The sequence below is a fragment of the Oryctolagus cuniculus genome, chromosome 6, assembly GCF_964237555.1.
Source record: "Oryctolagus cuniculus chromosome 6, mOryCun1.1, whole genome shotgun sequence".
Lineage (NCBI taxonomy): Eukaryota > Metazoa > Chordata > Mammalia > Lagomorpha > Leporidae > Oryctolagus > Oryctolagus cuniculus.
In genome coordinates this window covers 95457112-95473307 of record NC_091437.1, presented here as the reverse complement: position 1 = coordinate 95473307, position 16196 = coordinate 95457112, and the positions used below count along the sequence as shown (strand labels likewise).

At 44.6% G+C, this 16196-nt stretch overlaps 1 protein-coding gene across 3 annotated transcripts in view; it reads left to right on the top strand.

Annotated features, from left to right (window-relative positions):
- Positions 1 to 16196, top strand: part of SLCO5A1 (solute carrier organic anion transporter family member 5A1) — a 183987-nt gene that overhangs the window by 151150 nt on the left and 16641 nt on the right. For all 3 annotated transcript variants that reach the window (XR_011389128.1, XM_051844559.2, XM_002710462.5), the window contains one exon: positions 1489 to 1687. Coding sequence is in view for 2 of the 3 variants with exons in the window: in XM_051844559.2 (XP_051700519.1) it covers positions 1489 to 1687 (199 nt within the window). In the remaining variant the exon portion in view is untranslated. The remainder of the gene's footprint in view (positions 1 to 1488; positions 1688 to 16196) is intronic.

Here is a 16196-nt window from a genome sequence, read left to right as displayed (position 1 = left end):
AAGGGAGCTCCTAGACCTCTTAAACACCGCTGTGTTTCTGGCTGCCATCCTCATGACCGATCACCTCCCCAAAGCCCCAGTCTCTGATACCACCACTGTGGGGTTTGGGTCTCACACAGGAATGGGGTGGACACAAACACGCTGTTCACAGCAATGTCTGTTTACCCAGGTAGTGGAGTGGGGGATTTCCAGCAGCAGAGGAGCACCCACATCCCTTCCTGGTACCAGCTCTTCCCCGATTTCCTTAGCGTTTGTGGCAGTTGCTTCCTGGGCTTTCTCTAGTGGCACTGCCAGTGTATGATCTTAGACAACACAGTTCAGTTTTACCAGTTCTTGAACTTTATATGAATGTAATCATGTCTAGTGCACTCAGCTGCATTTTATTTCTTCCACTCAACATTGTTATTGTATGATGCATCCACGTAGTTGTGGGTGGCCATGTTACTCCCTGTTTATTGCTATATAGAAGTAGTCTATCATATGAAATATTACGTATAAAAAATCCATTGGTGGACATTTGCATTATTCCTGTTCTGGCTAGTGGGATGCTTCAGATCTCTTTTAAACTTCTCTTGACACCCATGTGCATGAGTTTCTTCAGGTATGGGTCTAGGAATGGAACTCTGCCTGGTCTGTTTTCAAAGTGCCCATTGAAATGTATACCCCCTCACTGTGTGGAGAGCTCCCAGCACCGTATTTTTGCCAACATGCAATATTACCATAGTTTTGCATCAACACCATCATGCTTGGTGTTGGGTGGTATTTCTTTTTTTTTTTTTTAAAGATTTATTTATTTATTAGAAAGAGTTACATATAGAGAGAAGGAGAGGCAGAGAAAGAGAGAGAGAGAGAGAGAGAGAGAGGTCTTCCATCTGCTGGTTCACTCTCCAAATGGCTGCAATGGCTGGAGCTGCACCAATCCGAAGCCAAGAGCCTCCTCTATGTCTCCCATGTGAGTGTAGGGGCCCAGGGATTTGGGCCATCATCCACTGCTTTCCCAGGCCATAGAAGAGAGCTGGACTGGAAGTGAATCAGCCAGGATTTGAACTGGTGCCCATATGGGATGCCGGCACTGCAGACGGCGGCCTTACCTGCTACGCCACAGTGCCAGCCCGTTGGGTGGTATTTCACAGGAGCTTTAATCTGAACTTACCTCTTAGTAATGAGGTTGAGAGACTTTCATCTATTTATTGGTCACCTGGACTTTCTCTTCAGTGGAGGGCCTATTCAACTTTTGTCACTTTTCCACTGGGCTGTTTGTCTTTATTGCTTTGTAAGAATTTTTTGTGTTGTCTTGATATGACTCCTTTGTTGACTGTGGGTATTGAAAATATTATTATGCAATCAAATCATGCACACTGAAGATTTGATGATTATGGTAATTTTGGAGTCTTCATTGCTAATGAACAAGTAGAACCAGAACCACTGGAAAAGACAAACACGCCTGCACACTGATTCAAATTAATCCTCTACTCTTCTTCTCTCCAGGCGTCATCATTGTCCCCAGTGCTGGTGTCGGCATTGTGCTAGGAGGCTACATTATAAAAAAACTGAAACTCGGTGCCCGAGAATCTGCAAAACTGGCCATGATCTGCAGTGGTGTGTCCTTACTGTGCTTCTCAACCCTGTTTATTGTTGGATGTGAAAGTATTAATCTAGGCGGCATAAACATCCCGTATACAACAGGGTAAGTAACTCTGGCCTCAGTCTGATGGAAGGGAGAAGTGAGTTCTGTTTCTGTGCTGAGTTCAGCCTGGGTCCTGCCGCCCTGCTGTTCTCCCTGCCTGCTTTGTCTCTTCTGGGGGGCTCACGCTCCTGGAGGGCAGAGACCGGGGTCTCACCTCCTTCTGCATCCCTTTCTGCTCTCCCAGGGTGACTCCCATAGCATTTTGATTATGGAAGATGAGGAAGAAATACTTGTTGGCTTAATGAGACTGTTCTGTTTTTTTTTTAATGTATATATTATTTATTATTACTTATTTGACAAGCAGAGATGGGGGAGGTAGAAAGAGAGAGAGTGAGTGTTCCTCTCTGCTGGTTCGGGTCCCCAAATGCCCATGATGTCTGGGGCTGGCCTAGGCCAAAGCAGAGAGCCAGGAACTCAGTCTGGGTCTCAACTTGGGTGGCAGGGGCCTCACTACTTGTGCCATCACCTGTGGCTTCCCAGGTTGCACATTACCAGAGGCTGGAGTCAGAAGGGGAGCTAGAGGAAGAAGCCTGGTGCTCCAGTGCAGGATGTGGACATCTTAACTGCAGGCTAAATGCCTCCCCCATGTATGGATTTCAATATATTGTTTTGAATAGGTAATACGTTCACATAGCTTAAAAACATAAAATACAATCAAAAGCTTTGTTCTAACCCAATTCCTTCATGCACCTACTTATTTCTACTCTCCAAGTAAATATATGTCCCAGGTAACCACTTGTTTTCATTTTTTTGTGTAGCCTTCCAGGGTTTCTTTATATAAGAAACTATGAATGTGTGTATATATATATATATATACATATCATATATATATTAATTTATTTGAGAGATAGAGCTACAGACAGAGAGAGGGAGAGACAGAGAGAAAAGTTTTCCAACTACTGCTTCACTCCCCAAATGGCTGCCAAGGCCTGAGACGGGCCAATCCAAAGCTAGGAGCCAGAAGACTCTACTGGGTCTCCCATGTGGGTGCAGGGACCCAAGTACTTGGGCCATTTTCCACTGCTTTTCCAGGTGCATTAACAGGGAGCCGGAGCCGAAAGTTGAACCGACGGTGCCCCTGAGGAATGCTGGCGCTGCAGGCAGAGACTTTGCCTACTATACCACAGTGCCGGCCCCAACTATATGCTTTTAAGTTGTTCTGTTTCATAACCACATATAGCATTCAATACACACTTTTCTGGGCCTTCATAAAGCATGTGTTAGTGGCAACAATATGAAGCCTAGCTCACCCTTCTATGGCCCCTACTGCATGCCAAGCATTCTCCCAAGAGCTTTACATATGTTAGCTCAGGAATCCTCACAGCAGTCCTGTCAGGCAGGTGTCATTGTTATGCTGGTTTCACAGATGACAGAACTGAGGTCCAGACCACAGAGGCCATGCGTTACACAGTCATCTATGCCACCTTCTTGGAGAGGCTTTCTCTCTTTGCACAGGAGAACCAAATCCTCTCCACCCACTCACGTTTAATTATGTTAGTTTTCCTTAAATCCCTGGTAGCACTTAACATGATCTGAAATTATTTGGTTTAATTCTTTGCTTCATTCTTGCAAAGCTCTGAAGTCTGAGCTCCCTGAGAACAGTTACTATCTCTGTCTACATAATAGTAGCATTCCTGCTAGGAAGAGGCATCTCCAAAAAGCTCATGGAAAATGCATATTATCAAAAAACTATGCCTGGATGTAGAAATTTTTTGCATCACAATAAGTGTAAAATAATGCATGATGTTTGTTGTGTGAATGAATGAATGAATGAGTGGATGTCTCAGCACGGGGCTTTGTTTGTTCATTGTTGCAGGCACTTTCTAGGCCCTTTTAACCCAACAGGGATGTCTTTCTGTATCTCAGGGAATTGTCTTTCACTTTAGCTGTACTCACTCTTGCTTCTTCCTTTCCTGTTCTCCAGGATTCCTGCTAATTGGATTTTGGAACTTATAAACTGGTTGTTTGTAGTTTATTTTCTCTTATATCTCATGCATTTGTCTTTGGCTGTGAAGGAGTTATCTAAACTATGTTTTTTTTTAATTTCTATACTTCTTTTGAGGATAATTTTTTTCTTCATTGTATTCTGCTTGGTTTCTTTCACAGCATCCTGGTATGGTTTTAAAAAGTGATGTCTTTGCAAATCTTTCTGCAAATAAAATTGGATTTTTTTTTTATCTTGTGTCTTTTTTTTTTTTTTTTTTTTTTTTTTGACAGGCAGAGTTAGACAGTGAGAGGGAGAGAGACAGAGAGAAAGGTCTTCCTTTGCCGTTGGTTCACCCCTCAAGTGGCGGCCGGCACACTGTGCCGATCCGAAGCCAGGAGCCAGATGCTTCCTCCTGGTCTCCCATGCGGGTGCAGGGCCCAAGGACCCGGGCCATCCTCCACTGCACTCCTGGGCTACAGCAGAGAGCTGGACTGGAAGAGGAGCAACCGGGACAGAATCCGGTGCCCTGACCGGGACTAGAACCCGGGGTGCTGGTGCCGCAGGCAGAGGATTAGCCTAGCGAGCCGCGGTGCTGGCCACCTTGTGTCTTTTTGCTAAAATGATTTATTTATTTATTTGAGAGGTAGAGTTACAGAGAGAGAGAGAAAGAGAGACAGAAAGAGAGAGATCGAGATCTTCCATCTATTGATTCACTCCCCAAATGGCTGCAACAGTTGGGGCAGGGCCAGGCTGAAGCCAGGAGCCTGGAACTCCATCCAGGTCTCCCAGTGTGTGTTTAGGGGCCCAGGCACTTGGATCATCATCTGCTGCTTTTCCAGGAACATTAGCAGGGAGCTGGACCATCACTGAGCAGCCAGGATTTGTACTAGTGCTCATATTATTCTGGGCTAGGTTAGGCTCAAACTCCTATCTCAGGTTCCTGCCTTTTACTTAAAGAATTCTAAGTGAAAGTACAAACACATCATGCAGCATGATAAGGTTTATTTACAGAGTGAGAATACACTGGTACATGAGGGTTTATTAAGGGAGAGTGGGCCAGGTATTGAGGGACTTCCATACTCTGCTTTCCCTGAGTGCATGAGGGGAGAGAGAGAGAAAGAGAGCTTTCCCCAGGTACATTCTGGGGGTGGGTTGATATGATTACATGAGGGTGGGGGAGGTGTGACCTCCAGCTCATGAACTGTGTCCCTGACTTTTCCCACATCAGTATGGGAAGCCCACATTACAGTATCACTACATGGCCCCCAAGAAGGACTTTTTGATGAATTTTTGGGCCCTGCATTGGAGATGGGCGTGGGTGGACAGATGAGAAGGGAGGGGCTCACCGATGTGCATTCCCCCACCCTCTGGCATCCCCAGGGAGTCGCCTGCTTCCCCTCCACACTTCACCCTCTCCCATCTGCTGACTTTGAGCTCAGAGTCTTGTAGAGAATCCCCGGGGCAGCCTGGCTGCTCTTCCTCCCAGGCAGCGTCTGCCCAGTTCACGGAGCCTCTGCCTATCTACGTGCCTTTTTCATGAAGCTGGTGTCGCTCTGTGCAATTCTCCTTGCCACCATGGCTTTATTCCTTACTCCTACGTGTGTTTGAAGCATTTACTCAGGGCATGGAAGACAGGCTCCATGAATACTTTCCTGCTTTTAAACTGCAAGTCCTCTCAAGACTTTTTCTTGTTTAACACTCCATCTGTCTTGCTCATCCTGAATCAACTGCTTCTGAACTCTCCCAGCACCCCTGGGAAAAATTATATAATTGGCCCCATCACAAATTGATGAGTTCCCATCTTAGCAGTCCCTCGTCTTTGCTGAGCAATTCATTTACTTAGCTCCAGTCAGCTTCCTTCCCCAGGCCCCTGGTGGTAGCTCCATTTTCTTAATTCCATTTCTTCCAGTTCTTTATCTTACCATAGCTGTATTTTCTCAGTGGACAACCAATGCCACATTGGTGAGATCACAAGGTTACTAAGAACGAACTGCCTAAAGTTTCAAGGCGAGGACTGGCTTCATCATTTTCAAGCTGTCAGGCCTTGCAAAAAAGCCAGGTAATATTGTTGAGTCTTGGTTTCCTCATCTGTGAAATTGGTGATAACATCAGTCTTAGCTGGTTACAAGCATAATTAAATTCATGTGGCTTAAAAATTTAAATAATGCAGAAATGGTTAAAAAATGAGAAATTAAATGTTCTTTTCTCCTATCTTCAACCTCCAGTTTAAAACACTCAATTATTTTCCCCCTAAGGTTTATTTATTTATTTGAAAGGCAGAGAGAGACAGAGAGATAGAGACTAACCGTTTGCTGGTTCACTTCCCAATGTCAGCTACTGCAGGTCTAGGCCAGGTTGAAGCCAAGAGTCAGGAACTCCATCTGGGTTTCCCACATGGGGCCCAAGTATTTGAGCCATCATCTACTGCCTTCCCAGTCTCATTAACAGGAAACTGGATTAGAAGTGGGATAGATGCAAGGATTGCAAGTGGCCACTTAACCTGCTGTGCCACAACGCTGGCCCCAAAGCATTCAAATATGTTGAACAAATGTTTGTAGTTTTGATTTTCGAGGATTACAGAAGGGAAGGTTCTCCTGTTTCCTCGTGCAGAGTCTAGAATCCAGTGGACACTAATAAAAGTCAGTTTCAAGTTTTTACTGGCTTCCTGATCACACCAAGCAAAATCACTCCATTGTATTCTTTTCTTTAAAAAAAAGAATTAAAAAATTTTTTCACTTGGAAGTCAACATTACAGAGAGAGAGAAAGAGAGAGAGACAATCTTCCAACTGCTGGTTTACTCCAGGTCTCCCATGTGGGTGGCAGGGACCAAACACTTGGGCCATCTTCCACTGCTTTCCCAGGTCATTAGCAGGGAACTGGATCTGAAATGGAGCAGCTGGGACACAAACTGGCAGCCATATGGGATGCCAGCATTGCAGGCGGCAGCTTCACCTGCTACATCACAGGACCTGCCCCTCCTTTTTATTTTTGAGAAACAAGGGCATGTGTGGCACCTACCTCTGCTAGGGCAGTACTGATTGTGTTCCTGGACCTAGTGAGACCTTGATGTAAATTTGCACCCAGGTTCCTAAATCCGTAGTTTACAGCCTGCTTCTTCTCATGTCACTGCAATCATCCAAGAAAACGCAGCTTGCCTAGGAGTGCTGGGAACAGCTGCATGGACCCAGTATTTCCAGTATTTGCAGTTTGATGTCAATGAGGTTTTACACATTAGCAAGAGATAAATTCAATTTCCATGGAGAATGTTCTCTGGCTAGAGAGATAACCTAGGGATTTAATATTTAATAAGTATTTAACCTTTTTCTGTGCTTGGTTTCCACATATTTAAGGAGAGGATACTAATAGTATTGAATTGATGTGAGTACTGAATAAAGTACTTGGCAAATTCCTTAACCTCTCTGTTCCTCAATGTCCTCGGTGTTAAGAGGAGTCTAATAGTAGTGTCTATCTCTTAGGCTTATAGAAATAATAAAGTGGGTTAAGATGCATAAATAGTAGGCAATTGACTAATGACTTGATATTTTACATTTTTATATGAATAGAAAGAAGTTCAGAGAGGTTAAATAACTTGCTAAAAGTCACACAGCTAGAAAATGGCTGAACTAGACCCAGGTTTCTCTGATTCTGAATGCAATGGTTTTGATTATTAACATATGCCAAATAAAAGAATAAAAAAGAATGCATAGTATACAGTACAAACCAACATTCACTGAAGTTTTTGTGAGGTTTTTAAAATATTTTTAAAGATTTTTTATTTGAAACACAGAGAGAGAGAGAGATTGCTGGATTTTCTGACCTTGCAGGGCTCACTGACCCAACTCTGAATTAGTGTCAAGTACTTACGAGCCACCAAAGTGCCTACTGTAGGGTTGGGAGATTTTAGGCTGATCAACTTTTCCTGTGGAGCCAAAACGAAGTCACAGTCTTTTCGTGGAATGAACCAGATAAAAAAAGCCTCAGACTTGATAGCCAAGCTGTGGAAACAGCCTAAATGTCTCTCAGGAGATGAATGGATAAAGAGAATGTAGGTGTACATACAATGGAGCATATGGAACACTGTTCAGCCTTGACAAAGGAGGGGATTCTGCAGGATTTGGCAGCAGGGATGAACATTGGGGACATTGCGCTAAGTGAGAGAAGCCAGTCTTGTAAAGACAAAGACTGCATGGCTCCCATCAGGGGTCTGAAATAATCAAATTCGTAGACTCTGAGAGCAGGATGGTGGCTGCCATGGACTAGGGCAGAGGGAACTGGGGAGTTACCAACTAATAGGCATAAAATTTCAATCAGCCAAGATGAACAAGCTCTGGACATCTGCTATGCAACATTGTGACCTAGAGCCTACTGCACTGTATTACACACTTAAAAATTCATTGAGTGGGCAGATCTCTCGTTAAGTGTTCCAGCCACTGCATAATGAAAATTACTTATCAAGAGACTTCAGATTTGAAAATCTGATGAGTTTTCATTATGAAAGGTACCAGGAGCTCCAGTTAATATCCAAGCCTATTTCCAACCTAAGTAATTACCTTCCTAACACCCACAATTCCCCTGAAGTTTTCATTAGGAAATGTGCTTTGCTTTTTCTGTGTGTGGCTGCTGAACTGTGTTTCACACATGTGCACTCGTCATCCTGCAGCCCAGAGCCACCATTTACTATGAAAAGTGGTGTAAGTGATACTCTATAGAAATGTAATATGAATTACTGCTCCTCACTCTAATCTCTTTTCAGATAGTTTTTAAAAAAATAAGGTTCAGCCGGCGCTGCGGCTCAATAGGCTAATCCTCCACCTAGCGGCGCCGGCACACCGGGTTCTAGTCCTGGTCGGGGCGCCGGAATCTGTCCCGGTTGCCCCTCTTCCAGGCCAGCTCTCTGCTATGGCCAGGGAGTGCAGTGGAGGATGGCCCAGGTGCTTGGGCCCTGCACCCCATGGGAGACCAGGAAAAGCACCTGGATCCTGGCTCCTGCCATCGGATCAGCGCGGTGCGCCGGCTGCAGCGGCGGCCATTAGAGGGTGAACCAACGGCAAAGGAAGACCTTTCTCTCTCTGTCTCTCTTTCTCACTGTCCACTCTGCCTATCAAAAATAATTTAAAAAAAAATAAGGTTAAATCTCATATCTATACACAGAATTTTAAAGCAGGACTATGTCTTGATAAATAATTTAATAATTCTAGTTTTATTATCTTTCACTGACTAGGTGTCATCTCTTTGAACTTCAAGTAAAATCACTAATGTATCTTCCTACAGTTTCGTGACTTGAAGCAATGGCCTAAAATCTCTCAGGGTGACTTCTTGAGCTGCCAAATGACAGAGAAATGACAAATTTCTCTCCATAGCAGTGACTGTTGGTCAAGATGATGTATGCTGTCCCACCAGATAAAAAATGTCAGATGTTCAGATTTTCCCCTAAAGTTTCTTCTATGACTCCATGTTTGTCCCATAGCATTCAGACTGTAGACATGAAGCAGATACAGTTTGTTAATGCAAACCTGTCTCCTAGGTTTCCTCTGGTGCACCTTATCTTCCATGTCACCATGCCTGGTCTTACAATTGTGCAACATGGCCTACTTATAGAGTGGGCCAACCCTTTCAGGCGTACCAGCCCTTGCAAGTGATAGCATTTCTTGCCGATCACTCTTCAGTTCTCCAATTAAACCATTAAACCTGGACCTCAGTGACAGCTTTATGGAAGTTTTCTCTTCCACTGATTAAATCTTCTGGCATCATTCCAAACTGAACCTTTAAAACTTTAATAATATTGAGGGACCTCCCACCTGCTAGCTCAGGCCCCAAATACTTATAATGGCCAGAGGGCCAGAGCCAGGACACAGGAGCTAGACCTTGGATTCCCAGGTGGGTGGCAGGTGCCATCACCTGCTGCCTCTGAAGGGGGCCAGCATTAGCAGGAAGCTGGAATAGAGAATTAGGCAGGGACTGGAACCCAGGTACTCAAGAGGTGACTTAATTGTAGCACCAAACGCCCATGCAAGTGACTTTCACAGTTGAATTAGATGTCTGTTCAGCTGAAACATTCAGTCACCTGTTAGCGCACTCCTGGCTTGTCTCAGCAGCCCCAGTCCTCTCTGGCCCCAGTGGGACTGAAACAGAAGCTTAGGGCTTTGATGCTTCCTTCACCAGGCCCTAGACTACTGGTAGCTTGTGGTTCCTGTGCCTACACTGGCTGCAAGTTGGCTCCATTTAAAAGTTAACTCACTGTATTAAGAGGCTTCCACGGGGAGAGTAGCCGGGTTTGTTTCCCACCTTTTACTTCTCCCACCACTCTGGAGGCGGGACCAGGCTCATGGCTTCTACAACAGAACCATTGGGATAAGGTTGGAGTTCCCTGTGTGGGCTCGGGGCTAGGCCTGCCAGCAACTTTCCAAAGCAGGACATTATTGTCCAAAGCAGTGTTACTGAGCCACTTTCTCAGGACCCTGGAAAATACCCTTGGGTTATTATGGCCCCCACAGCAGGGCAGGACTCAGGCCATCCTGCCCAGCTCAAGGTAGGACTTGGTACAGCTCTGTAAGCTCTGGTAACTGCCCACAATCTTCACCCCAGTATATGCCGCTGATCTGTGGAACTCTAGCAATGAGGAGGCTGATGGCCTGAAGGTACTGGGGGGCCAGCCGGCAGGGTAGGAAGTTGAGGTGGTCAGACAGCTCAAATCTGCAGGGTGGGCAGGAGGCTGGAAGAAGAGCATGGCTGGGAAATCCCAGGAATCCTTCTGCAGCAGTGAAAAATCTTTTGGGTGTTTACAGATATTACTAATTCTAAAGGAGATTGCAGAAAATCAGAAAAAAAAAGTTTTCCAAAAGGATCGTAGACTCATGTGTTTTGTGAGCATGAGAGTTATTTTTATTAATGGGATTAGAGACATTTTGAGCTGTGAGTACAATATGTGATTCCATGGGCTGGTGTTTGGCCTAGTGGTTAAGGGAGCTTTAACAATAGAAAAAAAGGGGCTGGCGCCATGGCTCACTTGGTTAGTCCATTTGGGGGGGTGAATCAATGGAGGGAAGATCTTTCTCTCTGTTTCTCTATCTCACTGTCTAACTCTGTCAAATAATAAAAAAATAAATAAATAAAAAATAATTGGATAGAGTAGTCACCTTTCATGAATATAGCCCTCCAGTAAACCCAGTGCTTTCACACATATTATCGTGTACTCCCTTCTCTGATTACCTTTGCCTCGTCTCACGTAGCCAGGGAGGGTATTAGTCACAGATTAAAAGAGTTGACCCAAGGTCTGCAGCTACAAGGTGGGAGGCCTGACAAGACATCTTATTCTTGTGCTTTTCCTAGCATCTTTTGTAGGAATAAATTAGAAAATGACTTCTTCCTTTCTGAGCAGAAAAATATCATGAGTTTTTATTTTTTGTGTGCTCTTCAAGTTTGTAATTATGTTACTGTTACTCATGAATGCTTCTGCCATGTGCAGATAAAGAGAGCACACAGCTGTCTTAGCGCCCTTCATGTCCTAGCACAATGCATTTAGTCATCTAATCCTGACAACTAGGAGACACGGACATGTTGATCTCTGTTTTATGATGTGAAATCCAAAGTTCATAGCAGCTGTGAATTGTGGAGCTGGAATTGAACTCAGCTCTTTCTGACTTAATACTCAGGATCACTAAACACTAAGTGCCAGAAAAGCTGCATTAGGGCTTTGTCCAGAAAGAAGGAAGTGGGAGGAGCCACCAGAAGAGTTGTGCTACAGAAGTAGAAACTCTGGACCCTATGCAAAGCTGCTGTGCTGGTATAGGGGTTGAGGGGCACCAACTATGGGGACAGATAAAACTGGGTTTAACCCCTCTTCTGAGTCTTACTAGCTGTGTGACTTTTGGCAGTATCCATTCATTCAAGTCCAATTTGTTCATCTGAAGGATGGAGGCACAGCAAAAATAATTGTAATTCTCATGAGGAATGAATGAGGCAACTTCAGTGGAGGTTTCAGAGTGCAATTTGTGGAGTAAAAATAAGGCTCTGCTAATGTCAGTTTTAAACGGCAACAGTGATTAGGATGATAATAATAATTATTATAAACCCGAAGTTGCATAGCTCTGCAAAGCAAAGGAAGAATCTTAGTATAAAGTTTATAATTTTAAGTAGAGTTGAAAGGAAACATTCTAACTCAAGCCATCTTGAAGAATAAGTTGATAAAAATTAAGAAAGTATGAGAAAGGTACCAGGTTTTTTTCTAATTGATTAGAACATTTTGCTAAAGAGGGTTTTGCTGTGTGAATCATATTCTTTTTTTTTCTTTAAGATTTATTTATTTATTTGAAAGTCAGAGTTACACAGAGAGGGAGAGAAAAGGAGAGGCAGAGAAAGAGAGAGATCTTCTGTCTGCTGGTTCACTTCCCAATTGGCCACAACAGCTGGAGCTGCACCAACCTGAAGCCAGGAGCCAGGAGCTTCTTCCGGGTCTCCCACATGGGTGCAGGGGCCCAAGGACTTGGGCCATCTTCTATTGCTTTCCCAGGCCATAGCAGAGAGCTGGATTGGAAGTGGAGCAGCTGGGACTAGAACCGGCGCCCATATGGGATGTCGGCACTGCAGGCGGCAGCTTCATATTCTTTTAATTCACGTGGTTTGAGTATAATGTGCATTTATTTCTTCATATCATACCTTTTTTTTTCCATTGGAACTCACAGATCTTGTGAGTTTTTTTTTAAAGATTTATTTATTTTATTTGAAATATTTACAGAGCAGGGGGAGGGGAGGGAGAGGGAAAGCGATCTCTTCCATCTGCCGGTTCACTCCCCTGATGGTTGCAATGGCTGGGGCTGGGTCAGGCTGAAGCCAGGAACCAGGAGCTACATCCACATCTCCTATATGGGTGGCAGGGGCCCAAGTACTTGGGCCATCTTCCCTTGTTTTCCCAAGCGCAGTAGCAGGGAGCTGGATTTGAAGTGGAGCAGTCGGGACATGAACCAGTGTCCATATGAGATGCTGGCGTTGCAGGCGGCAGCTTTGCCATCTGTACTACAATGCCAGTCCCCTGGCATATCTTTTAATGGGGAAAAAACCTAAGAGGAGGCAGAAAGCCAGTTAAGGGGGACCTCTGATTTGTAGAGACCAGTCAAAGGATGTTGTATGGGGAAGTTCAAGTGATGTTTAGGTCATGGTGCAGGGTGATGGGACACAATTGGTTCTGTATATGTTTTTATTTTTTAATATAGATTTATTTGAAAGCAGAGTTACAGACAGGTAGAGAGAGAGAGAGAGAGAGAGAGAGAGAGGTCATCTATCCTCTGGTTCATTCCCCAAATGGCTGCAATGGCCGGATCTATGCTGATCTGAAGCCAGGAGCCTGGAACTTCTTCTGGGTCTCCCACGCAGGTACAGGGGCCCAAGGACTTAGGCCATCTTCTACTGCTTTCCCAGGCCATAGCAGAGAGCTGAATTGGAAGTGGAACAGCCAGGACTCAATTTGGCACCCACATGGGATACTGGTACTGGAGGCGACAGCTTTACCTGCTATACCACAGTGCTGAATCCATGTATTTTTTTAATTTTTTAAAAAATTTTTTGACAGGCAGAGTGGACAGTGAGAAAGAGACAGAGAGAAAGGTCTTCCTTTGCCGTTGGTTCACCCTCCAATGGCCGCCGCACCCTGCACACTGTGGCCGTCGCACCACGCTGATCTGATGGCAGGAGCCAGGTGCTTCTCCTGGTCTCCCATGGGGTGCAGGGCCCAAGCACTTGGGCCATCCTCCACTGCACTCCTGGGCCATAGCAGAGAGCTGGCCTGGAAGAGGGGCAACCGGGACAGAATCCGGCGCCCCGACCGGGACTAGAACCTGGTGTGCCGGCACCGCAAGGTGGAGGATTTGCCTATTGAGCCGCGGTGCCAGCCTCCATGTATTTTTTTAAAATATATTGTGTTCTTTTGTATTCAGCTATAATGACCTCATGACAACTATTGGTTTTTACCTACATTAGATAATAATTTGTTGTGCTATCATATGTTACTGTAAATAAACATTGACTCATGTTATTGATTTAATAAAGATTGGACAACAAGGCTCTTTTTTCTTCTTGTTCACTACTTTTCTTATCTTCCAAGGGCTGGATTTCTTGAGCCCTCAATGACTGAGTGGCAAAGATTGTATTCTCATAGCTTCCTAGTCTTTATGACTAGCAAATTCCTAGTTAATCGCTGGGATTCCTCTCATATCTCTAGCTCTCATATCTCTCATCATTTTATAGTAAGAGACTATGAGTGAGTCTCAAGCTTGTGACTTGGATTGTGTAGTTTATAAGGTATTTGTTAGGCCGTCTGCCTTCCTTGAAATTAATACTTACATGAGCCCATGAATTTACTTGAGCCTTTTATTTGGGAGGTTATTCTGTCAGACATGTTTTTGTGTGCTGGAGAGGTGACACACGGTCCCTTTGCCCAGGGGTTAGTGCAGCGCAGGGCAGGCCCTGATGTGCTTTCTGTTCCCATGTTGGCTTCACTCCGGGCTGATGAGAGTGCTTAGTGTCACCCAGGTGTAAGCACTTTCACTATTGATAGAAAACAGTCTGTTTTCAGGAGAGTGAACCACAATCAACCAAGACGTTGTTCTTCTAAAAAATTATTTCTTGGGGCATTTGGGTAAGCTGTTAAGCCAGTGTGTGGAACACCCATGTCCCCAATTAGAGTACCTGTATTCAGACGAGATCTGGTGTGTTCAGGGTGGTATGGCCAAAGATGAGTACCTGTATTCAGCTCCAGCTCCTGACACCAGCTTCCTGCTAAGGTAGATGCTACGAGGCATGGTGATGGCTCAAGTGGTGATGGCTCAAGTCATTGGATCCCTGCCACTAATGTGGGAGACCTGGATTGAGTTCCTGAGTTCCAGCTTCAGCCTGACCCAAACCTGGGGGGTAAAGCGGGGTATGGAATTTCTCTCTCTCTCTCTCTCTCTCTCTCTCTGTGTGTGTGTGTGTATGACTTGCTCTTTCTTCCTCTTAATTTTTTTAAAGACTTCCCTTTAATTCAGTACAGTGTAAAAGAAGAGCCAAGTCAGCAATTTTCTTTTTTGTGCCACATTCTTTCTCCAATGACATTTTCATGAATGCTCACTTCCTTTCATTGCTACTTGTATTTGTTCCTAGTATTGATTTTTCTAGAGCTTTTTATATTGCATCATTTGTATTAGACACCATGATGTTACAAGAAAAGCAAACATACCGAAGGGTGACCCAGGGCTGTGCCTCTGTTTCCTGAACTCTGGAAAGCGTTTTGGTCTGCCTGTTATTCAAGTGTTTTGAGCATCTGGTGCTGTTTTCTTCCGGTTCCTTTCTCTTGACTGGGACATTTAGAATCTGGCTGCCATAAATAAATACAGAGTGTGTTGTTAATAGGCAGCTTCTGAAAAGCACCAGTAGTAGCCACTGGGATGGTATTAAGCCTGCCATTTTTAGTGACTAAACATACCCTTTTATGTGGTCATGCCTTGCAGTTAAGTTCCTGAAGTGCTGGTGAAGAGAACAGCAGTGCACATGGAATGCTATTCATGTGCTAGCCATTACCATAGCCCTTAGCAGTTTCATGGTTGATCACGTGGCTACCTTGGCCTTCTGTACAATGTGTTGGTCGATCTGAGTCTCACCCTCAGCACTGTTGACATTTGAGCCAGGTCATTCTTTGTTGTGGGAGGTGAGGGGCTGTTTAAGAGCTCCCCGACCTCTTCTCTCAGATGCCATAGCATCGAGAACCATTGGCCAAGAATCAGACTTTTTTGAGAAGAGGGATATATTCAAACTTTAAATGTTTGGATACTAAGAATTTATGAACATGATGACCACAGTCTTGGAATAACATATTTCTGTGGGTTGACATGAATGAAGAACATAATTCATTTGACTTTTGCCTTGGAAAAAGACTTTCTTGATAGGACTTTCATATTGCTTTGAATTTTTCTCCCATTAAAACTTGAGGACTAGTGGCCGGTGCTGTGGCATAGTAGGTGAGGCTGCTATCTGCGGTGCTGGCATCCCATATGGGTGCCAGTTTGAGTCCCAGCTGCTCAACGTTCGATCCAGCTCTCTGCTATGGCCTGGGAAAGCAGCGGAGGATGGCCCAAGTTCTTGGGCCCCTATACCCATGTGGGAGACCCAGAAGAATTCCAGGCTCCTGGCTACAGATCAGTGCTGCTCCGGCTGTTGTGGCCAATTGGAGAGTAAGCCAGCAGATGGAAGACCTCCTCTCTCTCTCTCTCTCTCTGCCTCTCCTCTCTCTGTGTAACTCTGACTTTCAAATAAATAAATAAATCTTAAAAAACAAAAAAACATTCACTTGAGGATTCAGTTATCAGCTTATGAAAGAGGCCAGAGGAGAAAAGCCTTGGAATAAGCAACACTAAAGATGCTGCCAAGATAAGTCTTGGCACCTGACCATTGTTCCAGAATGTTTGCTGAATGGATGAATAATGGATGGAAGGATGGATGGGTAGATGGATAATGGATGGATAGAAGGACGGCTAGGTGGATGGATGAAGGGTCTGCTATTGTTGACTCATGTAGCTTTAGGAACAGCATCTAATCAGTGGTGAGTAGCAGTG